The sequence below is a fragment of the Entelurus aequoreus genome, linkage group LG02, assembly GCF_033978785.1.
Source record: "Entelurus aequoreus isolate RoL-2023_Sb linkage group LG02, RoL_Eaeq_v1.1, whole genome shotgun sequence".
In the NCBI taxonomy this organism is placed as follows: Eukaryota; Metazoa; Chordata; class Actinopteri; order Syngnathiformes; family Syngnathidae; genus Entelurus; species Entelurus aequoreus.
The window spans coordinates 46,459,316-46,475,271 of record NC_084732.1 but is presented as its reverse complement, the minus strand read 5'-3'; the positions used below and the strand labels follow the sequence as shown (position 1 = coordinate 46,475,271).

General features: G+C 38.3%; 1 protein-coding gene across 2 annotated transcripts in view; it reads left to right on the top strand.

The window, feature by feature from the left end:
* Positions 1 to 216: 216 nt before the first annotated feature.
* myo1ea (myosin IEa) overlaps positions 217 to 15,956 on the top strand; it is an 89,899-nt gene continuing 74,159 nt past the window's right edge. The window contains exon 1 of one of the 2 annotated variants that reach the window (XM_062027842.1): positions 217 to 459. In XM_062027842.1, coding sequence (XP_061883826.1) covers positions 457 to 459 — 3 coding nt within the window. In that variant the 5' untranslated portion in view covers positions 217 to 456. The remainder of the gene's footprint in view (positions 460 to 15,956) is intronic. The other variant, XM_062027851.1, reaches the window with a different exon arrangement.

The window sequence follows — 15,956 nt, the reverse complement described above, 5'->3', positions numbered from 1 at the left end:
TATATATATATATGTGTGTGTGTGTGTGTGTGTGTGTGTGTGTAAATATAAGAGCTGGTGTAATCGTGAGAGATCATGATGTACTACTAAAATCCCATTATTATGGCTTTCAAAATGCGCGTGCGCAGTCAAAGTTTCGTACCTCATGAATATTTAATAGTCGCCCCTCTTGGCCTCCTCTGATTGGTCCTTGCGGCTCAGTTTCCTGTGTTTTGTTTTCAAGCCCAGTTTTGAGGACTCACTCCACAAGTCAGTTTGCCGCTGTCAGAGGACTCGAACGTGCGCTCACTATGGAAGGAGGTCACAGCTGAGGCGGCCGCATCTAAGCGTTTCGGACCCATTAGGAAATATCTTCAAAGTCAACTTGGATTTTTTTGTCCTCCAGCTTCTAGGTACTCTTCTGAGACGCTTACATATATTTGGACCTCGGGGAAGGAGACCACTGTTGCTTTGAAGATGGTGAGTGATGTTTAACGTTACAAAACTACAGTAATGTTACGGAATTATTTCCCTGTTCATTGTATGGCATATGTAAAAAAACACCATGAGTTAAAAGTAACGATTTACTCCCGACTAGACTTGAAAGGCCCCTTTAATGATAGCTTATTGTAACGACTGTTAGGACCCCAGAGCTGTTTTTGACTTTATGTGCCTGCCTAGAAACACTGTCAAGACACCTCATTAGGTACACCTGCTATATCTACAATGATAATAATGCTCAGGTTGATTGGCACCATCAAAGGCATGATACAACTACAGGATTATTATTTGGGTTGTAGATTTGTAGAGATGTTTCTTATAGTTGACCTGTTATTTAGCTTTAGTATGATGCCCTAGTGTGTGAAAGTGAGTGTGAATGTTGTCTGTATCTGTGTTGGCCCTGTGATGAGGTGGCGACTTGTCCAGGGTGTACCCCGCCTTCCGCCCGATTGTAGCTGAGATAGGCTCCAGCGACCCCCCGCGACCTCAAAAGGGACAAGCGGTAGAAAATGGATGGATGGATGGGATGATGCAGTGCATTGGCAGTTTTTAATACAGCTCAACAGTTACCAAATCTATATAATGACGTAGTCTCATACACATAGTTCAACACATCAAGGACACATCCTTCTTTAAAACCGGTTATTCGTGCAACAAGAAGGAGGCGGCATGTGTCAGAGACAGTGTGTGTTTTCCTGTGCATCGCATGGAGACAGGTTTTTCCTGGTTACAGAATGGCATCCCTGCAGCAGACACACCTAGAGGTGGTGTGGCCTCTGTCAGCATTGTGTTTTGGTAACAGGTCCTTCCATGCATCAGCTTCTATGGCAAAATGTGGGGACCAAATGTTGGATAAAATGCAGTATATGTCAATGAGGGTGTACTCAAAAGCCTCATCTGCAAAGCATGTTCTTTTAGAACTATACAGTATGTGCCTACCTAGACTTGGAAACAGTGGCTTAATTACAAGAAACTAAAAATAACTCTTAAAAGCACTGAAATGTAATAACAAACAATAGATTTATTACATACAAAGCAATAAAATATGATAAGAAATACAATAGATTAAAATAAACATTACAATATTAATATAGTTACAAATAGACAGAAACATAATTAATTACAAGCTCTTTTGCAGTTAGTTGTTCATGTGTTTCACATGCAAATATGTTGCTTTGAAGCAACTTCAAAGAACCAGACTGCAACTTACTCATATATAATATAACCAGTCTGGACCATTTGTGGTTAAACTTAAAAGACAAAAGGTCCATAACACAGTTTACAGAGACTTCCCCCTTAAATTGTAATGGAAAATATAGTATAGTTCACTTGGTTTAATTGAGAGGACTGTTTGGAATAGAATAGTGTAGCAGTGATATGACAGCAGACCGGACAATTTGACAAATATAATATTCATAACGCTAAACCATTTAGGCATTTTTCAGGCCCTTGTGTGATAAGATGGGGAGTAAATATTTGCCATTCTAACCGAATAGCATTGCTCCGTAGTTCCCTCTCTGCCAGATGCTGGATAGCATGTTGTATGACAGCAGATGGTTTGCATTATTTTCTCCAAGCAGACCGAGCCCCCACTCTCTGTTGGTCTCAAAAGCCGGGCGCTTCATTTTCGAAACCTCATCGCTGTTGTTGCGAAGATTTGCTAAGGAATTTGAGCTCCCTCTTCGGAAAAAGATGAACACCCATTCAGCGGACCTGGGAAACTTGTTAGGCTTGTTGTTGCTGTGGTTCGACGACACACTCGTCAGTGCCATGATGTAGTCGTCGTTTTCACTGCTTAGCTGTCGGTGAGAGTTTTTGACCTACTGTGTGGAGCAATCTGAGGGCTACAACAGTGTCCAATGTTGTCAAATGATCCTTTTTAACATTGCGTAATGACTGAAAACACTATTACAAATGACTGCAGTGTCCAGTAGTTCACTTGTTTTGATATTGCAGGCTCCAAAACACTGTTCATCCTGCAAACAAACATGATTTTTTGTCAGTTATCAGTTCAGTAACAAGTTTCCTAACCCCTTAAATCGGGGCTATTCAACCGGCGGCTCGGGGACCAAATCCTGCCCAGGAATGATCGCAAACTCAGTTTAAAAAAACAGTCACATAAATTATCTTTCACTAGCTTTTTTGCAGTAGGTCCTTTGAAAACAGCAGATTCTCAGGAAAGTACAAAATAAGAATAGTGAAGAGAGAAGTCCGGTCCCCAGGGCTTTAGTTTTTTTTAGTCTCCTGCAGCCCAAAACTATTTAATTGAATTGCCCTGCCGTAGATATATGTTTGGCTGTTTCAATGAACATTTTGATGTTGTAATTTTAGTAGTCAATAATTGTGGCCATGTAACAAAGCATATTTTCTTTATGTAGTTTGTCTTATGAATTTTCTTTAGCATTTCTGACACAACAGTACATTTGTCAAACAGAATCACACTAACAGAAACCAGTGCATACCTGTTCCAAGGCCAGGCTGTACCGAACTGTACTACTTCATACCGTAGGTACCAAACTACTGCTGGTGCAATGTTATCATAAAGACCCTGAAAATTCAAGGGGAAAAATGACAGTGAATCTCAGAAAAGAATCCTGGATCCTCACCTTTTATACGGTTTGCGACAAGTGAAAAGGGATTTGTAATCATCCCAAAACCCAGTCAGGGCTGTAACTTGGATTTGAAAAACACAGACGTCAAAAATTGGTGGTTCAAGAGGAGCTTTGAAAAGCTGAAATCATGTCTATCCCAGCACCATATAAATGTTACCGTGAGCAACACAATTAATTTCCATGATAACAAAAGCTTTCAGTTGAGGTAAAACTAACATCTTTGACAATCAGCATGACTTTGCAACAGTCCATTGTTTTTATTATTATCCTGAAGTTTTGCGTATTATACAATTTTACCATCATTAAAACATAAATTAAATAGATTTTTATAGTTTCAACTATGACAGGGGATGAAACCCACAACCTCTGTTTAACAACTAAGTAATAATGACACGGGCTACAAAAGCCTCTGGAAATTTGAGAGGGAAATAATGTTTCATATTATTATCAGTGACAGAGCATGACGTGCCCAGGAGTACGTTTGGGGTAAAATTTTATATAAGGGGCATTGCCATTCAATAATACATATTTGACATGTTCTGTGCATTACGCAAAACCGCAACCCAACCCCACGGATCGTGAAGAACTACGCGCAATTAATTTTAGGGCAGGCTTGATCTCTGTGAACAGAACCTGGCTGACATGACAACAGTTTTTTCCCGACAGCGTTTCACATCAATTTCATTCAGATGAAACCAACATTAGTTACATTAGTATAATTTAATGTTAATGTTATGTTGACAGCACATTTCGGATCAGATGATGATTATAGTAAAAGTGGATGTCATTGTGTTACGTTGCTGGAGTTGCAGCCGGCAGTGCAAGACCAAAGATCGTATTTTGTGAGATGATGATCCGATGTCCTACACAAAGTACATTTTGCGGTAGTCATATCATCTTCTTTTTTGTCACTTGAAAAAATACAGAGGACATGAGTCATGACCTCGGTGTCCTCAATGGTAGTTATGGCTAAAGACCCAGTCGTTCACCAAGTTGCATAGTGTTAGCCATGGCACAATAGAAACCCCTTGATGTCTGTCAACTGCGACATAAATGGCAAAAAATCCTGTGAGGAAGGATGATTGATGAAGCAACAAAAGGTGTGGGTGTGGTCCCATATCTTTTTGTGTCAGCTCTTGGTTTCTCAGTGATGACATCAGTGTGGTATTCCTGGTTATGATGTAACTCTTTACCAAGGAAATGGTCAGATGAGAAGTACCCTCCTGTTACTTACTCAGCTACTATATTCTCAAAACAGTGTGCACTCCTATCTCTGTGGTTGCGTGACTGTGTGTTTACATTTTCGGCCTTGTTTTGCGACTGACAGGCAGTCAGACCTTGAAGTAACTTGCATCTTTGATTTGTAAACTCTTGTCAGCATATTTCACTGTGAATAGAGTTGGCAACATCATAAAGGTAATCCGACAGTGTTGATACTGTGGACTTCCACCTCTTTAGACAATTATACCACAGCAAGTTGTTATGACCGTATTGTGAGATGTGGACCTCACTGTCACCTACTGGTTAGAATGACAAAAGGTTTGAATCACTGGAACATCTCTGTTTGAAGATTGTGTGAAGTTTGCATTTCCTTCTAATGCGTGCGTGGGTTCTAGCCCGACTAGGGATAGACACCTTTCACATTTGAATTGATACTGTACCAATTCCCGGTACCTGACAATCTACAATCAACAGTACCAATCTTAAGTACTTTTGTGCGGTGAAATGTGTTGTTTTTAAAAAAAATAAATCTAAATTAAGCTGTGCTTTTCAGGTGTTATCATCTATTTTTTTTTTTTTTTTTTTAACACTTTTTTTTGCCTCATTTGCAAGTACTGCACTGTACTGTATAGTTGACTTTGCCTGCAGTTGTAATTCCAAGGCGTTAGATGGCAGTAGTGGATAGACTTCGGCCTGTTGCCACAGCCAGGAAGTAGTGTTTGCCGTTAGGTTAAAAGTTCCAGTCTTTTCTTTTGTTGAGTGTTTATATCATAAGTATTGTACTTATTACACACCAGCTATTTGATTGGAACATGCATATTAGTTGTAGTTTCGATTACCAAATTTGGATGTGTTGAAATCGCTATGGGGCAGCACGGTGGAGCTGTGGCTATCGCTCAGGCCTCACAGCGAAAAGGTCTTGGGTTTGATTCCCAGTTCAGGGGTCTTTATGTGTGGAGTTTCCACGACTTTGTGGGTTCTCTCTTGGTACTTTGGCTTACTCCCACCTTACATGCACCTGGTGATAGGCTTATTTCCAACACTAAATTTGCCCTAGTGTGTGAATGTGAGTGTGAATGGTTGTTTGTCCATCTGTGTTTGCCCTGACTTGTCCAGGGTGTACCCGGCTTTCTGCCCTAAAGTGCAGCTGGGATAAGCTCCAGCCCCCCGTGACACTAAGAGGGACAAGTGGTAGAAAATAGATGGATGGATGGATGAAATGGTCATGTTATCTAAATGAATTATAGTAATTGGTAGCATGTCCATTGCAAATCTAATGTAAATAAGCATCAAGCTAGTGTATTTTTTAGAAGTGGACCTTTACTTCTTGCTTTGTTGGTATGGAAAATTGTAACATTACCTAGAGGCAGTCTGACTGAGTCCACTCTTAAAAGTGCTTGACTGTTTGTTTCCCGACCGAGCGCTTAAGCCGGTGCCAAGTCTGCAACTGGACATAATGTGACGTCATGTGCAACAAAGGTATAGAAATATAGCAGTTTGATTTTATGTGACTTCCTAAAAATGTACATGTTAAGTTTATTGGAGGGCAGCACATTGAAAGAGGGGTTAGTTAGTGCTCATGCCTCACAATAAGAAGGTCCTGGGTTCAAGATCTTTCTGTGTGCATGTTCTCCCCATGACTGCGTTGGTTCCCTCCGGGTACTCTAGCTTCCTTCCACCTCCAAAGACATGCACCTGGGTATTAGTTGATTGGCAACACTAAAATGGCCCTAGTGTGTGAATATGAGCTTGAATGGTTGTCTATCTGTGTTGGCCCTGCGATGAGTTGGTGACTTATCCAGGGTGTACCTTGCCTTCCGCCCGAGTGCAGCTGGGATAGGAGAGGGACAAGCAGTAGAAAATGGATGGATAGATGGATAGAAGTTTATTGGAGACTAAGTTGTGCATAGGTGTGAATGTGAGTGTGAATGCTTGTTTGTTTATACTGTATGTTCTCTGTGAGCCTATCCCAGCTGGTGTACTCCAGCTGGGATAGGCTCGAGCTGACCCATTACACTAATGATGACAAGTGATATAGAAAATGGATGAATGGATATGATAGAGATGATTTCGTATAAACTTACATACTTCGGTAGTTAGCACTTCTGATTGCTGGGGGTTAGTTCAGTTTACAATACATGTGAAATATGTGAATGCCTCTGCTCGTATTGTGTGTCTGTCTGCATTGCTTTACTTTTTATCACCCAAAAACACATATAGGGAAGACCATGGACACAGTGAGCCGTGATAAAGCAATTACATCATGACATTGCTACAGAGTAGTTACTGAGCGTCCAAGCTGATTGATGCTTTTGACCTTCTTACAGCCCATTGGGTGCATATTTGTGTAGTATCTGGTAAATGCTATGATATGCACCTATGTTCAGTTCAGTTTCAGTTTATTTCTAACATGCATACAGTACAATTACAATGTAATACATCACATATTTCCAGTTGTTTCTTTACAGCCCGTCCGAAAAGGAGTAGTAAGAAGCAGAACTTATTTTAATCTTACCCCTTTTTATATCATAGCAGTTTTATACCGTTTGTTTGTTCTCTGTTTGTAACATAACAATGAATAAATCAATAAATAAATTGTAAGTAAACAAATATTAAATACATGAATAAGCATTATCTATTTTTTTTTTTAAATGTTCAAGATGTTTATCATAATTCTTCTTCTTTGTACTTTGTAAACACTTGTAGTTTGAACAGTCTCTTAAACTGAATCATATTAGTGCTTTGTTTGATATCCTTGCTTAATCCATTCCATAATTTATTTCCACATAAGTATATGCCAAAGGTTTTAAGTGTTTTACGTGCATACAAATGTTTTAAATTAGACTTTCCTCTAAGGTTGTATTTCCCCTCTTTTGTTGAGAAGAATTGTTGTACATTATTCAGTATAGTTTGTTTTGTACATAATTTTAGCTATTTGCAAATGGACCAAGTTGTTGAATTTCAATATTTTTGATTCAATAAATAAAGGGCTTTGTATGTTCTTTATATTCAACATTATGTATTATTCTAATGTGTAACACCGTTAGTGAATGAAGCGCATATTTGGAGTTGTTTCCTCATATTTCTTTGTTTGTTCTCCTATCTTCATGTATTGCTTCCTGTTGGTTAAGTAGCTTCTTACCAAGACCAAAACCCTCTGATGCCATACCGTTCTAATTTGTTTATTAAGATATTAGAATTGATTGTGTCAAATGCTTTTGACACACCCACTCAGTGGCCTAGTGGTTAGTGTCCGCCCTGAGATCGGTAGGTTGTGAGTTCGAACCCCGGCCGAGTCATACCAAAGACTATAAAAATGAGACCCATTGCCTCCCTGCTTGGCACTCAGCATCAAGGGTTGAATTGGGGGTTAAGTCACTAAATGATTCCCGGCAACTGCTGTTGCCCATTGCTCCCCTCACAGGGGATGGGTCAAATGCAGAGGACAAATTTCACCACACCTAGTGTGTGTGACAATCATTGGTACTTTAACTTAACTTAACTTTTGTTAAATCCATAGACACTGCAGCAGCACATTTTTTGCTAGCTATTGCATTGGTGATCTCTTCCATTATTTCGATTAATGCCATTGATGTTGAAATGTTGTCTCTGTATACGTATTGGTTGTCTGAGTGTTTGTATCATTTTTATTTATGACTTTGTCCAATCTGTTCTTAAACAGTTTTTCAAAAAAATTTGAAAATTGTGGAAGTAGAGAAACAGGTCTGTAGTTTGTAAACTTGTGTTTTGTCTCCAGTCTTATAAATTGGTATGACCAATTGGTATGCTATTTTCATTGTGTCTGGGAATTGGAAATGATAGGTTGCCGATATATGTTAAAGTAATCCAAAGAGGTTCATTAGCTCTTCAAAAAATTATGCGATTTTGTTATTTTTATAGCCAGACCTGTGTGTTTATTTCCGTACCTGACGGTTTCGGCCACACAGGTCTGGCTGTAATAATAACAAAATCGGATATACTGTATGTTAAAGGTTCTGAAATCTCTTCAATAACCTTTTTTTATCGTTTCCATATCAATTTCGTTACAATCATTTGAGGTCTTGGATTAACTTTTTTTTAACAATATTGATTATTTCCTCTTTTGTCATACCTTCGAGGAACATCGATTCTGGATTTCTGTCTATAGTGTCATTGGAGTCCTCAACTGACTCGGGATCGGGAATATTTTCCTCCAGTTTTGGTCCAATGTTCACAAAGTACTTATTAAAGCGTTCAACTACCTTGTTCACATTGTAATTTTTTACATTTTCGTCTAAGAAGTATTTAGGATAAACCTTCTTAGGCCCATTTTTAATAATGCTATTTAGGAGGCCCCATGTTGCTATTATATTGTTTTTGTTACTGTGTAATAATTGACTACTCCATCCAATTGCAATGTTGTCTAATTATTTTGACTGTTTTGTTTGTTGACATCTACAGTACAGCACTACTGTACTGTAGTGCTGTACTGTCCTGTGACTAACTGTTGGCTAGTGCAGGGTGCACCCCACCTCTTACCCAAAGTCTGGGAAGCTGGGTTAGGCTCTGTCTTTCTGATCCTTCTACTGACACTGCAGTCGCATCAGCAGATATTTGATTTGTTTCTGTATATAAGACCTAATTTGAATCCAATTTCCAAACTGGGCCACATGAGAGAAAACAACCCTAGTAGTACTTATCCAACCATAATTTAGCCCCTTGTGAATTATGTTTGGCATCAACGTTAACATCAACATTTAAAAACACTTGAGGACATTTAGTCCAGTAGTCTTTAGCTCATCTGTTAATAGCTAAACATTTCCAACTTAAATCCAAAGGCCCTTTACTTAGCTGAGATCTGATACAACAATACTATTATTAGACTGTCACTACAAAGATCCACTGTTGCTGTTGTGTCTCAGCCAAAACATTTCACTTGATCATGCTGCTGTAACTACAGCAGATTGTCAGCTTGCGTGTCTCCAATGAATTCTACTGCAAGTCAGCAGGTGGCAATAGTCACTATTATTGTTAATTTTGACAGCAGTTTTTAACTTTAGTTTTTTTGGCAAATGTATTTACATTTAGTCAAACTTTAGTCATCTTTTAGTCTAGTTTTAGTTGACTAAATATCACAGCATTTCAGTCAACTAACATTACAGTAAATTTTGGCGACTAAAATACAAAGTAAAATAGATAATGCATCTGTAAAGTTTCCTTGAAATGACCTTTATTTAGGCTATCTGCAAAACATTTATTTAACACAAAAGTAGCATGAACTTGTGGACCTAATTATTACTTTTCTCTAGTGACTCAAAGCGCTTTACATAGTGAAACCCATTATCTAAGTTACATTTCAACAAGTGTGGGTGGCACTGGGAGCAGGTGGGTAAAGTATCTTGCTCAAGGACACAACAGCAGTGACTAGCATGGAAGCAGGGATCGAACCGGGAACCCTCAAGTTGCTGGCATGGTCGCTTTACCAACCGAGCGACGTTGCTCCCGTAATTTACTCCCAGCCCCTCTCGCATACGTATGCGCTAAAGAGCTGTGATTGGATATATTCTGAACTTGACCCACCCATCTACAAGACAACATTTAATATAAGTGGATGTCTTTTCTGTCAAAATGTTCGTTTCGTTTTTATTAGTAGACTAAACTGTTGGTTGATTTTGTCATCGTCTCAGTCAACATGCGTTTGTTTTGATTAGTTACCGTCATATTTTAATCAGGGAAAAATAGGTCGTTGACGACAACTAAGACAACATTTATTAGTCAACCAAATTAACACTGGTCAGTATGTGTGAGTCATAGGAATGTTACAATCGGGGATTCATCTAAAAGTGATATCGGCCAATGCTAATACTGATACGATCACATGTATTAACTGCACATTTTTCAATGTATTCATAATGACTGCTATTGACAATATCAGCACAATATTTAATATCGTTACGTATTCTCTTTTATTACATGTAATTGTTTGAGAAAACAAAGTAAATAGTCGACAATAACTAATCAAGATAAAAAATTACTATCTGTTACACATTTAAATCCATTTTGCCTTCAAAGTCCTACTGTGTCCAAGGAATTAATCCCTGAATGTGTAAAGATGAACAAAAACATGATTTTCAGAAAATAAAGATATGGACCATAAGTGTAGCGATCATATACCATCAATCAATCAATCAATACAAATTTAGCCCTTAATCACAAATGTCTCAAAGGGCTGCACAAGCCACAACAACATCCTCAGCTCAGATCCACATCAGGCCAAGAAAAAACTCAACCCTACTAAATTACTAATATTACCCTTGGTGTGGACAACACCAATTTATACAAAACCAGTGAAGTTGGCACGTTGTGTAATTCGTAAATAAAAACAGAATACAGTGATTTGCAAATCCTTTTCAACTTATATTCAATTGAATAGACTGCAAAGACAAGATATTTAATGTTCGAACTGAGAAACCTAATTTTATTTGCAAATCTGTAAGCGCCACATACTCTTTCTGTATGTCAAGTTCATGACGTCACTAAGGGGTTGGCTCAATGCCAAGTGCAAGTCTACTTGGGGAGGGGCTGGGATCTTGCTCAGGTGTTGCTGAGTGGAGGCGCAACAGTTTTTGACTGTGCCAGGCTATTATTTGTTTGCTCTCGTTTATTTTCCGTTTTATTACAAAGTGAGTTTTATTTACGTGACTGTATGATAATTAACATTATTGTTAAACATGGACATAATTCTGGACATCGATTATTAGCTGACTGCACACGTCTAAACTAGCTTAAATTATATTCGGCAACCAGTAGCAGTAACAGTTTAGGACTTTACCGCTACATTGTCAGGAAGTGGTGGTGACGAACCCCAAGATGCAGAGATGACAGGCTTGGTACAAGAAAACATGGTTTTAATGTTAAAAAAAGCAAGGATAACACGAACCAGATACCAGGAAACCGCAAACAGGGACAGGAGTCAGGATCCAGGGAAGAGCTCACAATATTGATGGGTCCGGCAACACCGATGCATCGGCGCATGCGTCGAGCTCATAGAGCAAAACCCTGTGTCGGTGCGCGTACCGCTTTTAGAAAGTCACGTGACCGATCATGAACTGTTTCGGTCACGTGACCGATCATGAACTGTTTCGGTCACGTGACCGATACGCAAACTGTGTCGCACTGACGCCTCCTCTGTGCCCTGTGAGCGGGTCTTTTCTACTGCCGGAGAAATAATAACTAAGAAGAGAAATCGTCTAAAATTTAATACGTTGGAAAAACTGTTTTTTTTAAATAAAAATGTGTGTAAAAAAAAAAAAAAAAAATCCCAGTCCACAAGCATCCTCATTCACAACACTTTCTCTTAGATTTCCATGTTATGATACATGTTCACATTATTTATTGACTGTATCTAAAAAAGATAAAAATATATTTTTATTTAAATGAAGATATGAAATAATCCTAAATGAAATACAATGACTTGGTTTATATTATTGTATATACTAGGTCATAAAATCAGTGTCAGTTGAGTCGGTCCATAGGTTGCCTGTAGGGATTTTTAATGTCCAGCAGATGTCAGTATTTAGTGACACAGTATCGACACAGTTTTGCAATGTGTCGAAACGCTTCATGACGCCTCATCAACCCATCCTTAGCTCACAGCATTCAAAAAACAGGCAGTCCACAGCATACAGCAAACAATACTCCAGCCCAGACTGGAGGGCAAGGCAGGTATAAATAGCAGCCGACTGATTGACACCAGGTGTGGCCAGGTGCCAATCAGTCGCAGCTGAGGGGAACAGCGCTAAGGGAGGCAAGCAGGAAACTGAACAAAAGTAAGAGCGCTGACAGGAAATAAAACGCTAACAGAGAGAAAACTAAAACATAACCAAAACTGTCAGGGACAAGCCTGACATACATAATCATTAACTTAAAATAATTTGTAAATAAAAACAGAATACAATGATTTGCAAATCCTTTTCAACTTATACAGTATTCAATTGAATAGACTGCAAAGACAAGATATTTAATGTTCGAACTGAGAAACTTAATTTTTTTTTGCAAATAATCATTAACTTAGAATTTATTGGCAGCAACATATTGCAAAAAAGTTGGCACAGGGGCATTTTTACCACTGTGTTACATCGTCTTTCCTTTTAACAACACTCAGTAAACGTTTGGGAACTGAGGAGACCAGTTTCTGAAGATTTTCAGGTGAAATTCTTTCCCATTCTTGCTTGATGTACAGCTTAAGTTATTCCAACAGTCCGGGGTCTCTGTTGTGGTATTTTAGGCTTCATTTTGTGCCACACATTTTCAATGGGAGACTACAGCCAGGCCAGTCTAGTGCCCGCACTCTTTTACTATGAAACCACGCTGTTGTAACATGTGGCTTGGCATTATCTTGCTGAAATAAACAGAGGCGTCCATGATAACGTTGCTTGGATGGCAACATATGTACCTTTCAGCATTAATGGTGCCTTCACAGATGTGTAAGTTACCCATGCCTTGGGCACTAATACACCCCCATACCATCACAGATGCTGGCTTTTCAACTTTGTGCGTCTTTGTTCCGGAGGACACAACGTCCACAGTTTCCAAATCAATTTGAAATGTGGACTCGTCAGACCCTAGAACACTTTTCCACTTTGCATCAGTCCATCTTAAATGAGCTCAGGCCCAGCGAAGCCGGCGGCGTTTCTGGGTGTTGTTGATAAATGGCTTTCGCTTTGCATAGTAGTTTTAACTTGCACTTACAGATGTAGCGACAAACTGTTTTTACTGACAGTGGTTTTCTGAAGTGTTCCTGAGCCCATGTGGTGATATCCTTTACACACTGATGTCGGTTTTTGATGCAGTACCGCCTGCGGGATCGAAGGTCACGGGCATTCAATGTTGGTTTTCAGTCTTGCTGCTTACGTGCAGTAATCTCTCCAGATTCTCTGAACCTTTTGATATTACAGACTGTAGATGGTGAAATCCCTAGATTCCTTGCAATAGCTGGTTGAGAAATGTAGTTCTTAAACAACTTGTTCAAGCATTTGTTCACAAAGTGGTGACCCTCACCCCACCCTTGTTTGTGAATGATTGAGCATTTCATGGAAGCTGCTTTTATACCCAATCAGGGCACCCACCTGTTCCCAATTAGCCTGTTCACCTGTGGGATTTTCCAAATAAGTGTTTGATGAGCATTCCTCAACTTTCTCAGTCTTTTTTGCCACTTGTGCCAGCTTTTTTGAAACATGTTGCAAGCATCAAATTCCAAATGAGCTAATATTTGGAAAAAGTAACAACGTTTTCCAGTTCGAACATTAAGTATCTTGTCTTTGTAGTCTATTCAATTGAATATAGGTTGAAAAGGATTTGCAAATCAATGTATTCTGTTTTTATCTACGATTTACACAACGTGCCAACTTCACTGGTTTTGGGTTTTGTAGCTCGATCAGCCCTCTTACGTGTAGAGCAGGGGTCACCAACGCGGTGCTCGCGGGCACCAGGTCGCCCGTTATGACCAGATGAGTCACCCGCGGGCCTGTTCTAAAAAAAAATAAATAAATAAAAAAAAAATAAAAAATTAAAAAAAAAAAAAAAAAAAATAATATATATATATATATATATATATATATATATATATATTTTTTTTAAAAATTTAATCTACATAGAAAAAACACAAGATACGCTTTCAATCAGTGCATCAACCCAAACAACCTCCCCCATGCACACTCATCCACACCCACTCACACAAAAGGGGTTAATTCTTTCTGCTACCAATATTCTGGTTCCCACAACATAGACAGCACATCTGCAAGGGACACAGTCCCTGAAGCACACACGATTGTATAGGCTGCTGGTCCACTAACATTTTCATTAATTACTATTTTTTATGTAATTATTTTTATATTGTTTTACTTTCTTTTTTATCCAAGAAAATGTTTTTTATTTATTTATCTTATTTTATTTTATTTTTTAAAAAAGGGCCTTATCTTCAACAGACCAGGTTGTCAATGAAATTAGATTTGTTTAAAGGGTTTTTTAAACCAGGCCCAGTCCAGATAATGTCCAAGTCGGACTCAGCAACACACACCTTCATTCATGTACACAGAAAAAAATTAGGGAACACAACAGATTGCATATAATTTATAAACAAAATTACATTTTCAAAATAAGCATTTATGTACAGTCCAGATTATGTCCAGGTCACTCAAATTAGGGAACACAACAACAGATATCATATAATCTATAAACATAATTATACTTTCAAAATAAGCCTTTGAGGACTTCTCATCTTTTTTTGGCATCATTATCGTTTTCAACCATGTAACTTTCTAAAATTTGAAAATACTGAATAAATGTTTTAAAGAAAGTAATACTAAGTGAATATCTGTTTTTGGCCTTAAAAATAAACATTTTACCGAGTACTATAATTAAATTGACTAAATCATGATTGTCAATGAAGTCTCCTAAAATAACAGAAACCACATTAAGCTTCATAAACAAACCAATCCTTAAACACATTTTTTCAACTTCCACCCAAAACAAAGACACAATATGACAATACCAAAACAAATGCAGGGTGGATTCAGGCTCCTGACAACAAAATCGGCAATCATCTGACTCTGTCATATTCCATAATTTTAACATTTTCCCTGTGGGTAAGAAGTTATAAATAATTTTAATTTGAAAATAACGATTTTGCACATCGATAGTGGTTTTATAGATTAGTTTGAATATGGCATCCCATGGCAACGGGCAGTCAAAAAAGTCCTCCCATTTTCCATTTGTGTTGTATGAGGCAGCCTTCGAAGATTTCTTTATTAAATAAAAATTATATATTTTTCTATTTATTTTAGTTCCTTTTTGCCAACTAGAATTTCTTATTAGAGGTTTACAAACTAATAATTTAGTAGTTCCATAATTAATTGTGAAGTTCTTTCAAGTGACGTAAAAACACTACCGCACAGTAGCAGCATTGCTACATTTTGTCATGTCTGTGTTGATCATGTTTTTGTTTGGCCATGTGCTGTTTGTTTTTTCGATGCTTTTTAGTTCCTGGTTTCACTCTCTTGTTTTGTCACCATAGCAACCATTAGTTTAACCTGTTTCACATTTTGAGTCACCGACCTGTTTTCACTAATCATGTCACTATTATTTAAACCGATAGTTGCCAGGAAGTCAGCCTGGCGACATCACCCTCTACACACCCTTGTTATTCATGCTGATGATCCATGCTGCTCTTTTTCATGCTCTTTTCTCGTTCCAAGTAAGTTTTCTTTATTCATGCCGTAGTTTGCAAGTTTTGTTTCATTAGTCAAGTTTGTTCTCCGCCTTTGTGCGCGCCTTTTGTTTATAACTTTTGGAGCTTTTTGAGTGAAAATATTGAACATGTCCTTACCTTCACGTCGTGTCCGGTCAAGTCGCTTTGCACCACGGGAAAACAAACCACACCATAGTCCCGGCCTTGACACATTTACATTAGCTGCATCCCAGGTGTTAAAATTACGACATAAGCAACAGAGTGTATTGATCGATAGGCATTTTTATGTCGTACTACAATATATATCGATATATCGCACTGCACCCTGTCACACAGTGAAACTGTGTACGAAAGTAATGTAATAGGTTTTAACGAGACTTGTGTTTTTTATTGAACTACAACGAAGACCATTAACA